At 38.1% G+C, this 20323-nt stretch overlaps 1 protein-coding gene across 2 annotated transcripts in view; it reads right to left on the minus strand.

Annotated features, from left to right (window-relative positions):
- Window positions 1-20323, minus strand: part of abcb10 (ATP-binding cassette, sub-family B (MDR/TAP), member 10) — a 222451-nt gene that overhangs the window by 125179 nt on the left and 76949 nt on the right. For both annotated transcript variants that reach the window (XM_051924255.1, XM_051924254.1), the window contains exons 6-7: window positions 18715-18850; window positions 4570-4665 (exon numbers count right to left, since the gene is read on the minus strand). In XM_051924255.1, coding sequence (XP_051780215.1) covers window positions 4570-4665; window positions 18715-18850 — 232 coding nt within the window. The remainder of the gene's footprint in view (window positions 1-4569; window positions 4666-18714; window positions 18851-20323) is intronic.

Raw genomic sequence — 20323 nt, forward strand, 5'->3', positions numbered from 1 at the left:
CATTTAATACCCAAAGAATTTTAGATTTCAGTATAGGTATGGTAGTCACATATGAAAACAAACATGGTGATACTACAGAAGAAATACTAGCCTGACTAGTGCTGTCACTAGTGCTACTACTGGTAACTCCACCAGTACTTGAACAGCTTGCTGGTGCAGCGGTCAGGTGCAACAATAGCCCCACAGAACGTCCAAAATAATTCTTAACAGAATTACTGGCTTCCTTGCTCTTCCCCAGTTCACAATTTATACTTCCTTTAATATGGTTTGCCAACACAGACTTACTGTCGTGCATGTGTGCCAGAGGGCTAACTTCCAGGTAATACCCCAGCACAACAGTGAGCACGATCACTTACAGTCTTGTCTTGTCTCCTTTCTCCCTCACATTACTGAGAAACTGCACCATACAGGCAACTGAGCAATAGAAGAAAGGTGGCATCTCAATTGGACCTCATAGCCCAACTGTCAGTAACCATTCCAGATCATAACTGCCTGAAAACACAGCTAAAGGGTGATAAGAGACCACTGCCCATGCTGTTTGAATGCACCATTGTGAGCCTGTTAATTTATTTTTTGTTTGAAATTAAATTGAGTTTGCCTGGTTGGCACCCCAACTATTTTGGAACTCACTCTCACTTGCATATTAACATAGTCAAGGTATGACATGGATTTACTTAAGAAGAATTATTTAACTACATATGTGAAAAACAATGTTAAAAGCCAGTATTATGAAACCATGATGATTATGGAAACACATAATATCATGAATATTTTGAATAGTAAAAAGACATACTGAGACACATTACCTGGAATAATATAACAGTTGCATTTACTATAACTTAATTGGCTTTATTACAATGACCTTAAGTCTCCTTAACCCATCTTAGTAAAAGGACTAAGGGGCTTCGCTCGCCAACCCCTGGTGTTGTGAAATTACAAAGAGCGTGATGTATGAATGAGATATAGCATAGTGTGAAGGTGTACATGACGCATATAGGAAGCAAATAAAGTTGTCCATGTCCAAAAACGGGCTCAGAGAGGTAGATGCCAATTTTGTCCATGGTTTGTCCTTGTGATTTGTTGATGGTCATGGCAAAGGCAGGTTTAATGGGGAACTGTCGCCGTTTAAGTGTAAAAGGTAATTCCAGGTCAGAACTTGTAAGGTCAATTCTAGGAATTAGAACAGTATTGTGAGCATGTGATCCTGTAAGAAGTTTTGCTTCAATAACATTGTGTGGCATGGTGTTGACGACTAAACGTGTACCATTGCATAAACCCTGTTTAGTGTTAAGGTTTCTTAATAGCATGATTATTGTTCCGTTTTTAAGGCTAAGATTGTGTTGTGGTAATCCGGCTGGGTTAATAGTGTTCAAATATTCTAAGGGGAAATTAAGATGGTCATTGTCGTCATCAGAGTCAACTTTGTCAGAGCTTAGAAAGAGCTGTGCCTCTCCAGGAAGTAATGAAATGACCTGGTTATTAATGTGATCAACATTAATATTTTTTGGACATAATATAGTTCGTTGTGTTAAAAGGGGTATTTGGTGTAATGAGATTGCTGTTCCAAATATCTCCGTAACTCTTTTGAAAGCGATGCTAATTGTCTGCGTATTTTAAGGTGGACTGAAGAATAGCCGAGCGCATGGCATGTGGAACAATAGCTAAGCACTGTGTAAAATCTCCTCCTAATAAAAGTACCTTTCCTCCAAAGGGAATATTATTATTCATCAACGTTTGTAGAAGTTTATCAATGGTGTTGAGTAAGTGACTGGATGCCATTAGATGCAAAAGCAAATGAACTATTGTAGGATCTAATGCAGTTCATAAAGTTTTTACTTTCAGGTACTTCGTTAGTTAGAAGCTTCTGTAGATATGCAGGATATGAATGTAAAGGAGGCAGTCTAATTTGACCCTTTTGACAACAACGTGTAAATTCATTACTTGTATTGCCAGTTGTTTCTTCAGGGAAGTTAAGTGAATGACAATGATTGCAAATGACATTCATTAACCCCAATGAATTTTCATGAATAGTGGACTCATTATTGAATGCGTTGTCAGCTAACTGGCGCAATCGTTTAGCAGGTGTCTGTCGTTGATGTCCTTGACGTGTATCTTTTGTCTGTGCCATTTGAGAGGCGCGTCGTTGTATGTGCAGGATTTGGGACGTGCTATTCTGGAGCTGTAATTGATTTGCCTGTGCTGTGTGAGAAGCCTGTTGCAGTTTACGGCGTTCATTGTTTGTATTGAGCCTTGCCCGTTTTTGTATGTCGGTTAGTCAAGCTTTCTCTTTTTGGAGCCTTGCCTGCTTGTTTTCCGGCATTTCAGATGCACGTTGTAGATGTCTGCGTTTATTTATTTTGTCCCTTCGCTGCCGTTTTTGTATCTCTGAGACTCGAGGTGTTTCGTTTTGAACCCTTACCTGTTTCGATGCAGCACTTTGAGACGCGCGCTGCATGCGTCTACGTTCATTGTGTCTGTCCATCTGCGCTCGTTTCTGTAACTGTGTTAGTTGACATTTTTTGTTCCGGGGTTTCAGAAGCGCGTTGTAGGCGCCGACGTGTATTGTTTTTTTTTCATGCGGGTTCGTGTGTTTGGTCCTGTCACTCGAGCCGTATCGTTTTGTACCCGTGATCGTGAATTCATGACTTGTTTGTTCTTCAGCGTTAGAAATATGGATAAGTAATAAGGAGGATCGCACTCACTGTTAATATGGAGCCTTTTCTGTGGTTGAACGGTTAATAGTGCATCAGTGTAATGAGATCGACCTATGCTGCATAATTTGAATGTGTTCAGATGACGTATGTTTAATACGGACGGTTCATTCAGTAATGGGGCTTTGTGTCTCATTTCTTATTTATGTTAGTGTGGTCGTGGGTCCGAATCCTCCTTTGTGTGTATGTTTCGTGTGCTATGTCCGTAGTCTGTCCCGTTTCGTGTCCAATGGGTTTGTGTGGCGCTCGCGTCTGACTTCTTTTTTTTTTTGTGTGCTAGGGGCGCGTTGCGTCACTTTTTTTTATCTCTGTTAGTGGAGGGGGTGTTTGTGTGTCGTGGGTCTGAATCCTCTTCTTTGTGTGCGTACCGTTTCGTGTGCTATGTGGCGCTTGCGTCTGACTCCTTTCTTTTTGGTGTTCTAGGGGCGCGTCGCCTCATTTCTTATTTCAGTTACTGGAGGGGGGCTTTGTGTGTCGTAGGTCTCAATTCTCTTCTTTGTGTGTGTTCCGTTTCGTGTGCCATGGGCTTCATGCGGCGCTGTGTGCGGCGCCGGCGTCTGACTCCTTTTTTCTGTGTGCTAAGGGCGCCTCATTTCTTATTTTACGTTGCTTTCCATCCGGTTTCCATTGCTTGGAAGGGGGGTTTTGTGGGGGCGCCTGCGCAGTACGTCTTTTGCGTCCACGGCCCATGTCCGGATGTCCCTGCGTCCATCCGGTTTACCATTCTCGTTTAGTAATATGGATATGTGCCTGTGTGTTCATCCAGTTGCTATGTCTCTGTCATTTGAAAGGTGGTGTATCACATTTTTAGTAATAAAATGCACTGCATTTGTCATTCCAATATATAGCACATTAAACATTAACATTGGTTTTACAAATCCCATACCAAATGCATATAACAGAGACGTGCATTGCATGGTGCACTGCAAATGTTAACGCTGAGGTCTATGTTAAAAACTTAGATTTCAACCTGTCTTAGACAGGTAGCACAGCTAGTAGCAGATTAAGAAAGCAAAATATTCAATTGACATTTGTACTGTTCTATTAACGTACTGCATACATAAATGGAAATGTGTGAACTAATATAGCCAGAACAGAAAAATAGTTCTTTGATAATGTGATTTGTGAGACTTATTATGTTTAGCATATGTGCTTGAAGCTGAAGCAAGGACAGTTCTATTAGGCAGGAAACTTAAAAGATTAGAACACATGCATTGTTCAGAGAATAGCGAAATGAATGTGCTATGTTGGGGTCGTAGAAAAGCACAGTCCATATATAGCCTATTGAAATAGCTCAGTTGGTAGTTACTCACACGTGGTGTTTGTCACAAATAGCTCACTGAAAATGGTGTGGGAATTCAAGGATTGTCAGGGAGCCTCTAGACAGAAGTTTGCTTACACAGATGTAATGTCAACTCTGTGCCAAGGACCATGCCTCCTGTGCTTTACCGAAGATGAGATCACAGTTGCTAAAGACACCCACTGAAGAAATGAACGAAGATTGTGCTGTTCCAATTGTTTCTCTTCAGTTGTATTTGTATGTATAAAGATTATACTGCAATGTTTACTAACAGCAAAAAATGTGTTTAAAAGGAAGTTAAACATATCCCTTCATCTTTACTATATTTCTCTTGTAATATTCTTGTAATATATACCAGATCAAAATATGAGCTAATTTCTAAAAACAACACATTCCCAGGGAACATGTGTCCTCTGCTGAACACAATTAATTAAGTGATGTTTTATATTTGTAAATCTGGAAAAGAGCTCTGGGCCTGCCTGTAGAGAAAGCACTTTATGACTAAAAACAGAAAAGGGAAAAAAATGAAACTGATAAATTAAATTTCATAATAATTACCATTTAAAGGAAATTCTGGTCTTCTGTCAAGCAGCTCCCACAACCGTGCCCCTGCTCCAAAACCTTTCATTAATTCAGAATAGAATGAACTCAGACCTTTAAAAAAACAGAAATAAATTATAACCATTAGTCACATACAGTACTGTTTCAAAAAGTAATTCTGTAAGTTTTATGTTTTTTTTTTTGTTTTTTAGCAGTTTCTTATGATTCTTAAGCATGCATTTAAAAAAATAATAAATAGAGAAAACATTGATGCTAAGTGTGACGGTTTTCTAATTATGTGCTAAACTCAAAATATTGTAACTACATACAAATTCTGTATAATCATTCTTTTATTTATGATAATAATTAACTGAGATTCCTATATTTCAAGGACCACTTCATAAATACTCCAATACTTCACTCATATTCCTTTTGATTGACACACAGGGAAGCCAAAGAGAAGGCACAGTAGTGGAATATTCAAGCAAATGGCATGTGAAAACTGTACCACCACCTGCCAACAAAATAAGAACTCTACTCCATATGTGTGGTGACTCTGACTTGACAAAGAAAGTTAAGAAGACCTTGAAGAAAAATACTGACTTCTATGTTAATGAACACCATTCTGCCTGAGTTGGTATTTGCCATCAACACTGAAGTACAAGAACTGACTGAAAAACCCAGATAAAGTTGGTGTTGGGACAACAAATACAGAGACTCTTGAAGGCCTCATTGGTACAGCTTCCAATCAGACACCATTTCATACCACCACATCCAACATATGAAGAGATTAAAGAAACTGATGGTAAAAAGAGGGCTGAAATATAAGGCCAGGCCTAGTGGTGCATTAGTAGAAATAAGACACCCATACAAAGTTGTCAGCTGGAAGACATTTTCATTTTTAATGCGGTACAATCAATGTTCCCTCTAATTATTTTTTGCTGCTGAGAGGATGTGCTAATAACCTGAGAAGTGTAATGAATCTGTTGTGAACGGAACACTGTGATTTATATCATACACATCATGTCATTAGATCTCAATGATCAATCAAAACATCAATTGCCAAAGACTTATACAGCAATATGCCCGTTACAGTGAATTAACGAATCTAAACTATATTATTATAGTGCAGATTTTCAGGACTTGGTCATGCAGTTAGTATAAAAATTGTGTTACTTAATGAATATCAACTGTCCTGCATTTCATTGTGTTCTGCAATTTGCATGAATAATTTTTTTGGCAATTTTATCAATAACCTCTTCACTTTGCAAGATAAAATATTATTTTGCTGTTCTTGAAGATTCCATTTAAAATGTTAAAATATTTTTATTTACTGTTCCATCTTTGGTGTCAGTTCAAGAAAACTGATTGATATTAATTGCAGTAAACTAGTAATTAAGGTATCAAAACTTACTATTGTATAGTCTAAAATAAGTAGTTCAATATCTGTAGTCCTAAAATTGGCATTTAGGCATATAATTCACACGATATATTACAATATGTTCCCACTCAGTATATAAGTTAAAATTTAAAGTGGTAACTCACTTCATAGAATATGTATCTTATAAATGTTACTGTAATGTTTAGTTGGTCATTTCTGATACCTGTCTTTCAGCGACAACTATCGTGTATACACTCCGTCATGACTGATATTCTGTCTACTGTTTTGCTAAGACTTAATTCTCATGAACATTTCTAAATAACGGCGGAGGTGAATACAGCAAGAACAAAAACCAAAAGGAAAAAGTCCTAGCGGTGCTTGGGCAACTGCTGTTTTTTTCCAATATAAGAGCCATCAAAATTCCATGCAGGTGCGCCCTATAAAAAGAAAGCATCAAGAACTGCCGTTTTGTCCATGGTCTAAAAATAATCACTAGATGCGCATGTTTTTCTCAGGATAACAAGCCATAAAATCAGCCACAAAAAAGAGATTAAATCCTTGTGAGCATCAGCCTCTGCACTCAAATAAGACCTTTTTAAATAAATAAATAAATTTTAAATAAATTCAAATTATCTTCAAATAGCAAAGTTCCATCTGACAGCTCTAATGTAAATCATGATCACTTTAAAGTCCCCACTTGGAGTCCCTTCCTGAGTAACCATCATAGGAGTGAAAATGAGTTTTAAGTAAGTCTATACCCACAAATGGCAACTGCTCCTAAATTTTAAGTTAGGGTCTGCCAACATTAATTAACCTGACCTAACCTAACTAACCATCAGACCAGAAGGTTGACCTGCATGGCCTTCTAGAACTGAGCCCCACACTAGGAAAAGAGGTCTCAGAAAATAAGGTGAGATAAGCTGAAATGTTGAGCTTCGTTTGTTTATTGAAGAATATCACTATTTTATAAGGAGTTTATTTTGTTTCGTTGAACATTCAGGAAGATAGCATAAAGGAATACTTAACTTTCTGCAATATCACGCTAGAAGAAGATCACCAAATTTTAAATAAACAAATACTTAAATGCCTCCTCTGCTCTCCAACTGGCTGCAGAAACTGTACCCCTTTGTCAGGAAAAATTGCTAAGCTGGAAAGTAGAATAACTCTGCTGCATCAGATTAGAAACAATGAGGTCCTTCTTGATTCTATTATGGCTGTGGCTAATGCTACTATTAACGCCTTTGCCCCCATTGCTGCCGTGGACACCACTACCCTGGAGCCCAACACTGCTCCTACTCAGATCACGGATCCTTGGCTTCAGCTAGGACCATGAACGAAACCGGTGAGCTCTTCCACACTGGATCTACCAGAGCCATGGACAACGGCCAGCAGAGGAAAGCGAGATGGCAGACTCTCTGACCATCATCCTCATTTTCTCACCAAACCTTGCAGTATTCAACTGGGGGAACAGATTCTCTGTTTTAAAAGAACATGAGGATTATTCTATGTTTACATCTCCTCCTCCTACTTCACCTGTTGCGCAGTTGGTCGTATCCAACTGCCCTCGTATAACTCGGCAGGGCTCACAGAGTCGAGTGATCACTACTACTACCGAACGCTCCTCTTCCCCTGTACTGCTGTTGAAGGCCTCACCTTTGCGTCCTTCTGGGAGGAATGTCCACAAGGCTGCACCGCGGCATCTCCAACCAGTTACACTGATCGTGGGGGACTGAATTGTCAGAGACATCAGAAGAAGATTCGCTGTTGTCCAGTGTTTCTCAGGAGCCAAATATTCTGATATCCTGTATCATCTTCCCAGTTTACTCAACAAGTATATATCTGTGCGTAATGTGATTATTCACATAGGGTGTAACAACATTCGCAACCGGAAGTCTGAAATTTTAAAGCATGATTTTAACAAGCTTTTTAGCTTTCTCCAATCCTGTGGCAAAACTGTTTTTACATCTGGTTCAAATCTACCCCGTGGAAAAGGATCTGGACATTTTAGTCGCGCTCTGAGCTTGCATAATTAGCTCCAGATGACTTGCCCTTCATTAAATTTAGCCTTTACTGACAATTTTAATCTTTTCTGGAATGATGGAATTCACCCTAGTTTCTTAGGCGCTGGAGTTTTACCATTTTTTACTTAATTTTAAACTGCTCTATGAAGTGACTGGGCACAAGCGTTTTTGACAATTTCTCTGATAATCATTCCGGTGATCCACTGCCTTCTTTACCTTCTGTCTGTTTTACCAGTTCCCCCTACAGTCCAAATAATTCTTGCAACAATCTAGAGCCCCCCTATCATCCCTGTTATAATCAAGACTAGGTCATATAAACTATATAATATAACACACAAAATTAATCTAGCAAAACCTTCTAGCATCTGAACATCAAAAAATATTGTGCAAATCAGCTTGTAGAAACTTAACTCTGTACCCTCCATGTCCACCTCACATGTTATGAAGTTTGCAATATTGAACATTAGGTCAATTTCTAGCAAGAGTTTTTATATTAGCGATTTTATTTCTAAATATAGTCTACACTATCTGTTTCTTACTGAATGTTGGCTCTCATCCACTGTGTCAGCTATACTTATTGAGGATTTTCCTCCAGATTATACACTATATTGCCAAAAGTATTGGGATGCCTGCCTTTACACACACATGAACTTTAATGACATCCCATTCTAAATACATAAGTTTTAATATGGAGCTAGCCCACCCAGCTATAACAGCTTCAACTCTTCTGGGAAGGCTTTCCACAAGGTTCAGGAGTGTGTTTATGGGAATTTTTGACCATTCTTCCAGGACAGCATTTGTGAGGTCAGGCACTGATATTGGATGAGAAGGCCTGGCTTGCAGTCTCTGCTCTAATTCATCCCAAAGGTGTTCTGTTGGATGGAGGACAGGGCTCTGTGCAAGCCAGTCAAGTTCCTCCACACCAAACTCACTCATCCATTTCTTTATGACCTTACTTTGTGTACTGGTGCACAGTCATGTTGGAACAGGAAGGGGAAATCCCCAAACTGTTCCCACAAAGTTGGGAGCATGAAATTATCCAAAATGGCTTTGTATGATGAAGCATTAAGTGTTCCTTTCACCTGAACCACCGGGCCAAGCCCAACCCCTGAAAAACAACCCCACACCATAATCCAAACTTTACATTTGGCACAAAGCAGTCAGGCAAGTACTATTCTCCTGGCAACCACCAAACTCAGACTTGTCCATCAGATTGGCAGACAGAGAAGTGTGATTCGTCACTCCAGAGGGCACGTCTCCACTGCTCTAGAGTCCATGGCAGTGTGCTTTACACCACTGCATCTGACAACTTTGCATCAATTGCACTTGGTGATGTAAGGCTTGGATGCAGCTGCTCGGCCATGGAAATACATTCCATGAAGCTCTCTACGCACTGTTCTTGAGCTTTTAGAGGTCTGTAGCTATTGACTCTGCAGAAAGTTGGCGACTTCTGCACACTGTGCTCCACAGCATGATCTGTCCCAGCTCTGTGATTTTATGTGGCCTACCACTTTGTGGCTGAGTTGCTGTTGTTCCCAATTGCTTCCACTTTGTTATAATACCACTAACAGTTGACTGTGGAATATTTACTAGAGAGGAATTCACAAATGCACAGGTGGCATCCTATCACAGTATCAGGCTTGAATTCACAGAGCTCCTGAGAGCAACCCATTCTTTCACAAATGTTTGTAGAGGCAGTCTGCATGCCTAGGTGCTTGATTTTATATACCTGTTGCCATGGAAGTGATTGGAACACCCGAAGTCAATGATTTGGAGAGGTGTGGAATTGCAACTATCTAAGTTGTTCACCTGCACTGATTGTACTTTTGGAGACTTCTCAAGTTTTGAATACTTAGCTATGGTTATCAGAACTCAACATGTTCTTGTACTAACTATTCATAGATCCCCAAAGCTTAACTTAAATTTCCTGTCCGAGTTATCAGAGTTATTATCAATTGCTCTTTTCAAATATCAAAGTCATTTTACTGAGTGATTTTAACATACATGTCAATGACTGAGTTTAGATTTTACCCAACATGTGAAGGATGCTACTCACAACCATGGAAACACACTAGACCTTATTTCACAAAGGGAATTGACATTGATGTTTCATCATTTTTACAGGTTCCAGTTTCTGATCATTTCTGTGTCTTTTTCAACGTATCTTTCTGTACTCCAATTAAGTTTCCTGAGCCTGGAACATATACTTATCTCCGTATTGACAGTACAGTACACCCCCAAAATTTGCGGGGGTTATGTTCCTAGAGCACCTGCGAATTGTGAAAAACCGCAAATTTTGGATGTGGTTAAAAAATGGCTATTTTTATAGTTTAAACCCTAAATATTCCCCCAAAACACTTTAATTTCAAACTCAGCTTAATACATTACCTAAAAAAAAAGAATGTAAAGGTAAACCTGTATACTGTACTGTATACTGTATATGTCTCCCGCAGTACTAGAATATAAAATACCGATGTTACCGCTATATGTACTGTAATTCATGCAAGCGCGTTTTCATTGCCAGAAGCCTAAGGCCGGGTTTATACTTCACGCGACACGACGCATGCTCCAGTGGACGCTCCTGCTACGCAAGCATTTTACTGTTTATACTTGTGCGCATACTTTACGTAAATCTGGAGGAATCCAGAAGGTGGCAGTGCGAGATATCATCACGGTGCGAACTGGTTCAGCTTCTCTGTATTGTGAATTGCCTGGAACATCCATTAAATTCCGATGACACCTTACTGCAATATCTCTAAAAAGGATGTTTAATGATTAAACCCATCAATCCAGGGATGTGTCCATTCCAGAAAGCATTGGGCACGAGGCAGCAACAATCCCTGGACGGGGCCTCAGCTCATCGCAAGGTGAATACAAGCACACACATACACTGGAGTCATTTTAGCAGCACCAAATCTGCATATTTTTGGAAGGAAACCGGAGCACAGTGTGGAATCCAAGCAGGGAATACCAGCGACGTGACTCCCTGCGAGACAGCAGTGCTGCTGCAACGCCACCGTGTCACCCCCCCATGTGTGTAATTATTAACAGTATTCATTATTTAAATGAAATTAACGATTTATCTGTAAAATGTAACATACACACTTTAATGCATTTCATCATGAAAGTGATCAAGTATAAATCTAAAGATTCTAAATTTGCAGAGAGTTGGAATATCATAAATTTAATGTGTTCTGTGTGGTGATCTATTGCTGCTTGCTGCAGTGATTAAAAACTGGGATGACGTTTACGACGGTCTGCTTTAATGATAAAGTAAACTACGAGGTTAAAGTGGACATTTCGATATTAAAGCCAAAATTTCCACTTTAATCACAAAATACACGTTTTCACCATGTCCTTAATTTTTTTATCAGTGGCTCAAATACAGCGCTGTACATTATGTTGCTGTTGTGAAGTTGCAAAAAAAAAAAAAAAAAAAAGACGGCACCAAAGATGGTATGTGAGACTTTAAAAATGTATCGTGTCATTACGATCGGGAATTTGCGACACTTGAATATAAAAGCACCACGAATGCATCTGTATGTTGGCATTTTGCATCACCAAATCGAACCATTCATCAAACACTGAACAGGCAAATCAATCCCGTAGGATCCACACAGAGGCTTTCTGTCACATGTAGATAGTAAACAGAGACTCTGACGTCACGTTAATTTCTGAGGACCTACTCAAAAGGACACGTCAAATGAACGCTGGGAATGCGTGGCAGCAATGATACAGGCGCGTATGTGTTCGGAGCGTGAAGTATAAACGAGCCCTTAGAAGGTTTAGGGCTTTTCGGTGGCATCTTGAAGCTTTAACCCTTAAACTGCCACATACTTGGGGTTTAATGCATCCCTGAACGCCAAATACTTTTTTGCTACACTTTAAGTAAACGTCACAATTCACAAAGAAAAAGTATATTTTTAATGGAACACCTTTTTTTTCATGCAAAGAGCATCACAATTACTGCAACACTGATCATTTTACACACTGCTAATGAACTGTAAAAACTATTTTAAAAACTACTGGAACAATATGTACATGGTGCAACTGACGCCATGGATGAAATTCAGTAAATCACCAAGCCAACTGTGCTTGAACTGGCAGCACGCAAGCACACAGAGGTAAGCGCTGATACTGGCAGGCTAGTCTAGTGCAGCGGCTCAATCCCAGAGACAGTGAGGCTGCAGTGCTGCAGGGTGTCACGCTTGGGTCACAGAATTTCACAGAAACAAAGGAGATTGTAGAGACAGAAACTTTATTCAAACACTTCAAACAAACATGTCTCTTTCAGAAGTAAATCAAGCTCAGTATGCAGTTAGTTCTCGATTAAAGAATAGACAAAGAATAGACAAGAATAGGGGAGCACAACGGGAGCAGGACCCCCAACAAGAGCAAAGGATGTCTGGGGGAGGAGAGAGAAACAAAGCAATCAGTCAAAAAGGACAGGTGCTGTTCAGGCTTTTAAGTATGTGTAACGTCGCACGAGAAGCATATCATGCGACAGAGCAGCCGCAAGTAAGCCGAGCAAGTAAGGGAGCAATGTGAAAGTAGTCTATCAGCGTTTTTTAAGAAGGGTTTTTGAGGAGCGTCTGTGTCTTCTAGGGGTGTGTTCAGCCCCCCTGCTCACAAGGGGCTGGCAATGGTCATGAGCTGGCTGCTCAACGAATGTACGGCACTGACTGATCAGCTCCTGCATGCTCGCAAATGGCACTGGGAAATGACTATAGCCGGTTGTGGCGGTTTAAGGGTTAAGAGGAACAAAACGGAAAACACAAGAACACTCAGCTGTAGATGTATCATAGTCACAAAAGCATGGAGAAATGAATAACGCTGTAGCGGTTTGGCAGCTAAGATTCACACCGTCGAGAAGACCGATTTATTTATTTTTATGGTGGAGATTCCAGGGACGCAGCCAGCCTTGGCCCCACCTGCACACACTCACAAACAGAGACAAAAACAAAGCAAACCGGTAATCAAACAGCAAATAAAGAATGTAATGAAAACAACTATACCACCCCTGTTCCCCTTACAGTGATCACACATTAAAATAAAAGAAAACACAAACAAAACACACACAGTAAATCATGAAAAACAGCAACGGATGAAATGTAATAATGAAAATAGATAGTTCAGAGATCCGCACGTTGAATGGGAATGTAAAGATAGTCCTACCACTAGTTCCTGAAATGGTGAAGATGGGTGGACGGGTTCAGGAGCGCTCCTTTCTTTGCAGGATGGCCATGAATCCACTTACACTTCTTATGTACACAGGCAGACGCCAGACAATCCAGACGCCAACCATGAAACGATCCAGGACAAAACGAATAAGTACAGGTAACCCAACAGAAGGCAGACAGGACAGGACAAAAGACAGGAACTTGAAACACAAATTACAAAAACTTTGTTTTGCTTTTGGTCACCGGCCCTCTTTTTAAAAGCCGCGTTAACATCCTTTGACCCAAATAGCCCCAGCAACCTCAGCAGAAGACCAATCAAAGCCACTGCAGGGACTGCGGGGAGTTGCAGTTTCAAATTCTATTGGCTACTTTCACCATCCCAAGCCGCGTTTTCCTCTACAGGTGCTTCCTGTTCTCTTTACAATACAGTATTGCCACGAAAAAAGCCATAAAAATTGAGGAGGATATTTGCGGTTTCCACTAACAATTATTAGATAGGTTCTAAGGAAAAATCCACGAATGACTGAGGCCGCAAACTGAACCGCGACTTCGCATGGGTCTACTGTAATGCTAAGTCTATACTGAATAACCATCTACCAGATATAATTGATGCATGTAGTGCAAAATATGATTCCCTTGATAATCTCACAGATAATTTAAATAGTGCACTTCTTAAATGGTCAGATTATGTTGCTCCTCTAATAACAAGAAAACGCACCTGGATGAAATGTGCACCATGGTTTTCAGATGACATCCGTGCACTCAACAGACTTGCAGAAAACTTGAGCACAGGTGGTGTATCACAAACAAGAGGGATTTCATCTTGCCTGGGTAGAAAGCTTTAAAAATTATAAACAAGCACTTTCAGCTGCTAGGACAGCATATTTCTCTAATCTAATTAACACTAATAGAAATAATCCATGATTTTTGTTTGATTCAGTTATCAAGCTCACACAGAATGCTCCTGCACATAGCACTCCACTCAATGCTGATGAATTTCTGAGATTTTTCATAAATAAAACTGACTTGATCAGAGATAAAATCAATGGTCTACATTCCTCTCAGAATGATGGCTGTGACCCCTCCAGCACTTTCATGAATAAAGGCACTGTGGCTGGGACATCTTGCAGTTTTTCACAAGTAGAATTAAGTTTCCTTGAGGCTTTGTTATCCAGCCTGATAACTGCTTCCAAACCTACAACCTGCATATTAGACCCGATAACATCTTATCTTTTTAAGGCACTATCTCCTGTTTTCATTGGTCTTAGTTTGAATATTATCAATAAGTCACTATTCATTCTTTTAAAACTGACATTATTAAGCCATTGCTTAAAAAACCCAGCTTGGATCCAATGATTTTAAATAACTATCGACCAATTTCCAATCTTTCTTTTATTATGTCTAAATTACTTGAAAGGGCTGTCGCTGATCAACTTAATGCCTATTTGTCTGACAATAAATTTTTTGACAAATTTTAATCTGGCTTTCGGTCCCGTCATTCTACAGAAACTGCTGTTTCTGCTTATCTCCATGGTGCAAGGAATATTTAATTTACCATGTACCGATAATCACTTATACAATTTCAGTCTATTAAAAAGATAATACTCCGGCATGGTTTGATGTCAGTTAGGATGAGCTGCTGGCTCCCATTGCACTTATTTTATGTTGTATAATAATTTAAGAGTCTGTTGAAATGTACTAATCAGCAAAACCTTAACATGAAATGCCCTATGGACCTTGATATGCATCTCAAGTGAAAAACATTTTAGCTTACTTGTCAGGAGTTTGCATTTTGTTGACGACAATTTGCCTGTCACTTTGCACAGTAATGAGAAATCCTTTTTGAGAATAGAATTGTTTTCTACACTTTACATACCTGAGCAGCACATTGCTTTTGATGAATCAGGTGGTTTGGAAAGGTTGATCAACAATGAAGTTTTAAAAAGCATATCTTGTATAATCACCCAGTATCTCTACTAAACAGCAGGTAAAGTTTAGCTTGAAACAAGTGTCCAAAAGCTAAACCTGGTGATATGATTTTATTTTATTTTTTATACAGTATCTATATATTTTTTTTTTCTTAGCTTTACTTTAACAAATGAAAATACCTGATATTGTGAAAATAACTGGGTACCAGCATAATGGTTTTATTTTTTTCATCCCTATGTCCTTCGTTCTCTCTGTCCAAATAAGACAGCTGAAAGTTCAAACTGCTGCCAAAGAGGTTTCATTCTAAAACATTACATATTAGTTGGTAAAAATGCTCTCTGTTTGATTTATTAAATTGCTGTTTACATTCAAATATAATAAAAAATAAATCTTGTTTGATTCCAGTTATCAGTTTGGTAAGTCAGAAGGACTTCTTTTTAGACATCTTTAGCTTTTTTAGGTCTATACCATGATATATATACCAATACCAGCCAAATTTTTCTAAATATCACGATATATAATTTTGATTATATCCCCAACCCTAGCCAGACCAGCCAGGAGTTATTATAAGCATAGTATGTCTCTCTTCCAAAACTTTAGGTTTCATTTTCCTTAATGATGGACTAACAGTGATGTCAAACATTAGCATAAGAATTTAAAAAATTCAAAAACATTTGGGTTCGGTGAGTTTGGGAGCTTGAGATAGGATGTAGTTTTCTGCTTGACAGATTTCAAAGATGATTCCTCTTAAAGCTAATAAGGAACATTCCCTAATATTGAAATATTTTTCACAATTGGTGGAAAATTGGAGAATCATAAGTAGGTACGTTAGTGTTTTGTTTCCTATCAAAGAGCAATTAAGTTAACAGTCAATTTCCTTTCCTGAACAAAGATTAACTGAAGGCAGATAGTTTAGATGAATCCATGTTGTTGTTCACCTTAGTACAGAAACCTAAAATATCATGGTAGGCAGACCACAAAACTGGTGAACCCCTACTGTTTTCCATATGTTTGGGATATAATAAATGCTTCTTAAAATTCCATCTTAACTGTTGTCAGCTACAAGTAATAAAAATGGCAAGGGTTAGTTATTTTTTCAATATTCATTGGCTAATTTGGTCATTTACATTACCTTATATTTGCACTTTGTTTATTGAAACTTAGTTCTTACACATTTTATATATTGTGTATGATTGCTGGTTTGAGTAAATGGGATGTTGTTAGAATTGCTTGTATACTATAATGACAAGTAATAGGACTACTTTGGTGTACTGGTAGTTAACAAGCAACTTTCACAATTAACCCCTCACCATAGACTGTAAGTTACATCTTTTCAATACACCAGTTTGTTTAGTTTTGTTTTTTTTTCTCGTTAATTTAATGTAATACTTGCTGTTTCATTTGGCGCTTAGGACAGGACAATTTAGGGCTTGGGTACTCATTTTGAATATACTTTTAGTGCTCAAAGGATTTTGTTGTGCCATGCAACAGAAATTCTAATAAAGCCATATACATAAGTTTAATAATTTCAAAATAAAGCCAAAAGCAAATACACAAGCTTAACAATTTCAAGTTGTGAACGCCTCTATTTACACAACTGCATGTGCTTAGTGTATAAAAGGAGGATAATTTAGTTTTTCAAATTACATGGTTTTACCTGATTAATTAAATTAAAATAAACAGTATACAGTATAATAATGTATAATAATAATATAATAATAATAACTATCAAAATGTTATTTGCAAAACATTAAATGTACATGTATTTGGTACATTAGGCTCGAGGTGCCCAAATTTGATCTAGGCTTAAAAACAATGCACAAAACATGTTTTTTTGTACACCTACCCAACCAAAGGTTTTCTCCTGCTTTTTTTGTTCTGTGGAGAAAGAAGTGTGTGCATTAGAGAGACTGTGTTTGTGACAAATGATTGTGATTTACTTTGTAACTGATATTCAACAGCTTGTAGAAGTTCACAGGCATTTTAATTTTTGGCAGAAGAGGTCTGTAAGACTAAACAAGAGACCTAGAGAAGTGTGTAAGTTAATTTGCTATAGACATGGACATACAAAGGATACTAACTGAACAACTTGGAAGCCTAGAAGAAAGAAGGTGTTTTCTTCTTATTCATCTTGTGATCATTATTAGTCTTCTTTCTAATGTTCTACTGCTATTAATTTCAAGACCATCAGTAAAAGTATGCAAATAATAGCAAAGGAGCTGACAAAAATGTATTGAAAATATTAATATTATGTTGTACAGGAGTTTCATATTCATTGGCTGTTTGGGTTTGTCTTTCAGGGTTGGTTCCCACCTTGGGCTCAATGCCTCTGACATAGGGATAGCACTCTAGAATGCAGAACTGAATAACTGGATGACAAAATGGATTGATGCATGAACAGAGGAATGGAGGCTTGAACATTTCTTAATGTATACAGTAAAAACTATGACATTCTGGTCTTTAAGGACCAGTAAAGTACTGGATATCAACATCATCCACATATTGTTTCTTTATCCATGTCAATAACTTACTACTTCAATCACTGCCAAATAAAGGTATTTAGTTGCCGTATACAATAAATTATTATCATTCTGTCCTTTATTGTAATCAGGGCATTTTTAAATGTATCTATCAGCTTATAAATGAACAATTCTATGTTAAAACCTAAACCAAGTGAATCACTGCTAAATAAAGGTATTTAGTTGCCATATATAATAAATTATTATAATTTATGATCATTCTGTCATTGATTGTAATCAAGGCATTTTTAAATGTATCTATCAGCTTATAAATGGACAATTCTATGTTAAAACCTAAACTAGTGAATGTGTGTTGCCAGGCAGTACTTGTGCAAATGACGAAAGAAACACAGTAATATCTTAAATAAAATGGGACTAATCCTGTTTCCCTTTGAAGTGTAAGTTCCTTCAAGTTCTTGTAACATCTTTGGGTCAATATGGATTTATCCACTGTACAGAAATAACACACTCTTGCAAATGTGGGACAATACAGCTCTCAATAATTATGGGCCAGATATATTGTATATATATTGTATTGCATTTGTAAACAACAGCATTCTTTTCTAATACAAATTAAAAAAAAGATGGCAAAATAAACTATGGCACCAAAACTCAGTTGCAACTTTACATAAGTGAAGGAATAAACAGAACCAAAGTCTTTTAAAATAGTATTGTAAACTAACTTTCTTGTTAAAGTTAATGTTGCTCACTTAGTCTATTTAATACAGTATATAATGAAACAACAGTGAACATTATCCTTTAAAGTAAAGGAAATTTCTTTGTATCAACAGGCAAAGAAAAAAACCTGAAAGCTTACAAATTTGACAAGTTTAAAATAAACATTATTTATAAAAATAGCATGAACACTATGTTTGAAATTTGCATGTTTTCTATTTGTCTACATGGGTTCCACCTGATAGTTGTGGGTTCCACCTGATAGTTTTTACCAGTTATTATGTTCTGCCTGTAAAGTACAAAATACAGTATTATAACATTTACAACCATTGCTGCAAGTTAGTATACCAGCTTCTTGTTTAGCATTACTTAGAGGTTAAGATTTGCTCAACTAAATACCTCACAGCTTAAAATATTAATGAATTGAGACTTCAATGTAACTATCACATGTTTCTTACCTCCAAAGCTTATGCCCACCCAGAAAGCATACATCAAGAAAGACGAAAGTTCTCCAAATGTCATGTGATCACCTCCCATGAGTAATCCACCCTTGTACAGTACCAACAGCACAATAATGTTACCACTCAGGCCTGTCTGCAAACATTTAAGAAAATAAGAGTCAGTTAAAAAGACAATAAACCCTTGGGATGTAATTTACATCATAAACATTAACCAAATTTTGTAACACTTGAAGCCTGAGCCTGTACTTTACAAAGAAACCATATATGATCAATCCTATCGTAAATATCAAGCAAAGCTAAGTGTGAAGAAACAACAGCATACAGATCTTACTCAGATAGCATTAACTGAAAACCAATAAAGAACATTCAACTGCTGAAAAAGGAATGTGGCCTGGCAGAAATAAATGTTAAAATGTCCATTGCTCTGCACAAGCATTTATAGAAGCAAAAATGAAGAATGAGCAATTAAAGATTTTAGTTTTTGATATTAAATTAGATTTTTGATGTGAACATGTTAATTTTGAATGACATTTAGAGCATTTTTATATTGTTATTTTTTTTTTCAATAAATAAGGAAGGCTGGTTCAATACATTAACTCTTACTTTCATTAAAACACAGCTCTCTGTCTTCTAGAAATAAATGTCTTTTTGTATCACTACGATGTGTGAGAAATTCATTGTTTTTTTTAATGAGTACTAGGGGGTTCTGCCCCCTGCTTGCTTCGCTTGCCCACCCCTGGTTTGGTTTACCGGATATACAATTTAAAGAGATTGTTATTTTCAAGGGAATTGTTACATACGCATTATTTTCACTTTTACTTTAAAACTTGTAAACAATAATACTTGTCCTTTATTGCTGGCCCAAGTTGTGGTTAAATCTTTCTCACAGGACGTATAACGCTGCTCATGTTGTGAAGGGGAGGCGGCTGAATGCACGTTAAGGAGATGCCGTTGGATCATCTGCTGTCTTTCTGCTGCTGGCGAGCTGCGTGTTCTTTTTGTTGCGCTGCACATCGATCATTTAAAAGCCTGTACAGCAGCTGTCTTTTTGCCACTTTGTGTCTCTGCCGCTCGTGTTGTGAAGGGGGGGCTGAACGCAAGCTAAGGAGTTGCAGTTGGATCATCTGCTGGCGAGCTTCATTTTCTGCTTGTCGCGCTTTGCGTCGATCATTTCAAAGCCTGTACAGCAGCTGTCCTTTTGCCACTTTACATCTCTGCCGCTCGTGTTATGAAAGGGGGGTTGGGGCTGAACGCACGCTAAGGAGAAGCGGTCGGATCATCTGGTGGTTTCCTGCTGCTGCTGCTGGCAAGCTGCGTGTTCTGCTTGTCGCTTGTTGTTGTTTTAAGAGCTGGGAGCACATGATGTCTGTCTGCCAAAAGCATTCCAACAACTGCTTGGTTAGATGTCCGTGAACTTGTTTTAAATGTCACACTGCCTTGTCTCGCTTGACGTTAAAGTATCTCTCGCGGGACGTCAAATTGTCTTCCGAGAAGATCATGTCTCGTCTCCCTCCCAGGATTTTTTTTTATAATAAAGAGATAAGTGTTGTAAGCCACTAAACAAAACACATTTCGTACTTTTGGTGTCCAAAGTTATCACAAAAAC

This window comes from Erpetoichthys calabaricus, chromosome 3, assembly GCF_900747795.2.
Source record: "Erpetoichthys calabaricus chromosome 3, fErpCal1.3, whole genome shotgun sequence".
NCBI classification, from domain to species: domain Eukaryota; kingdom Metazoa; phylum Chordata; class Cladistia; order Polypteriformes; family Polypteridae; genus Erpetoichthys; species Erpetoichthys calabaricus.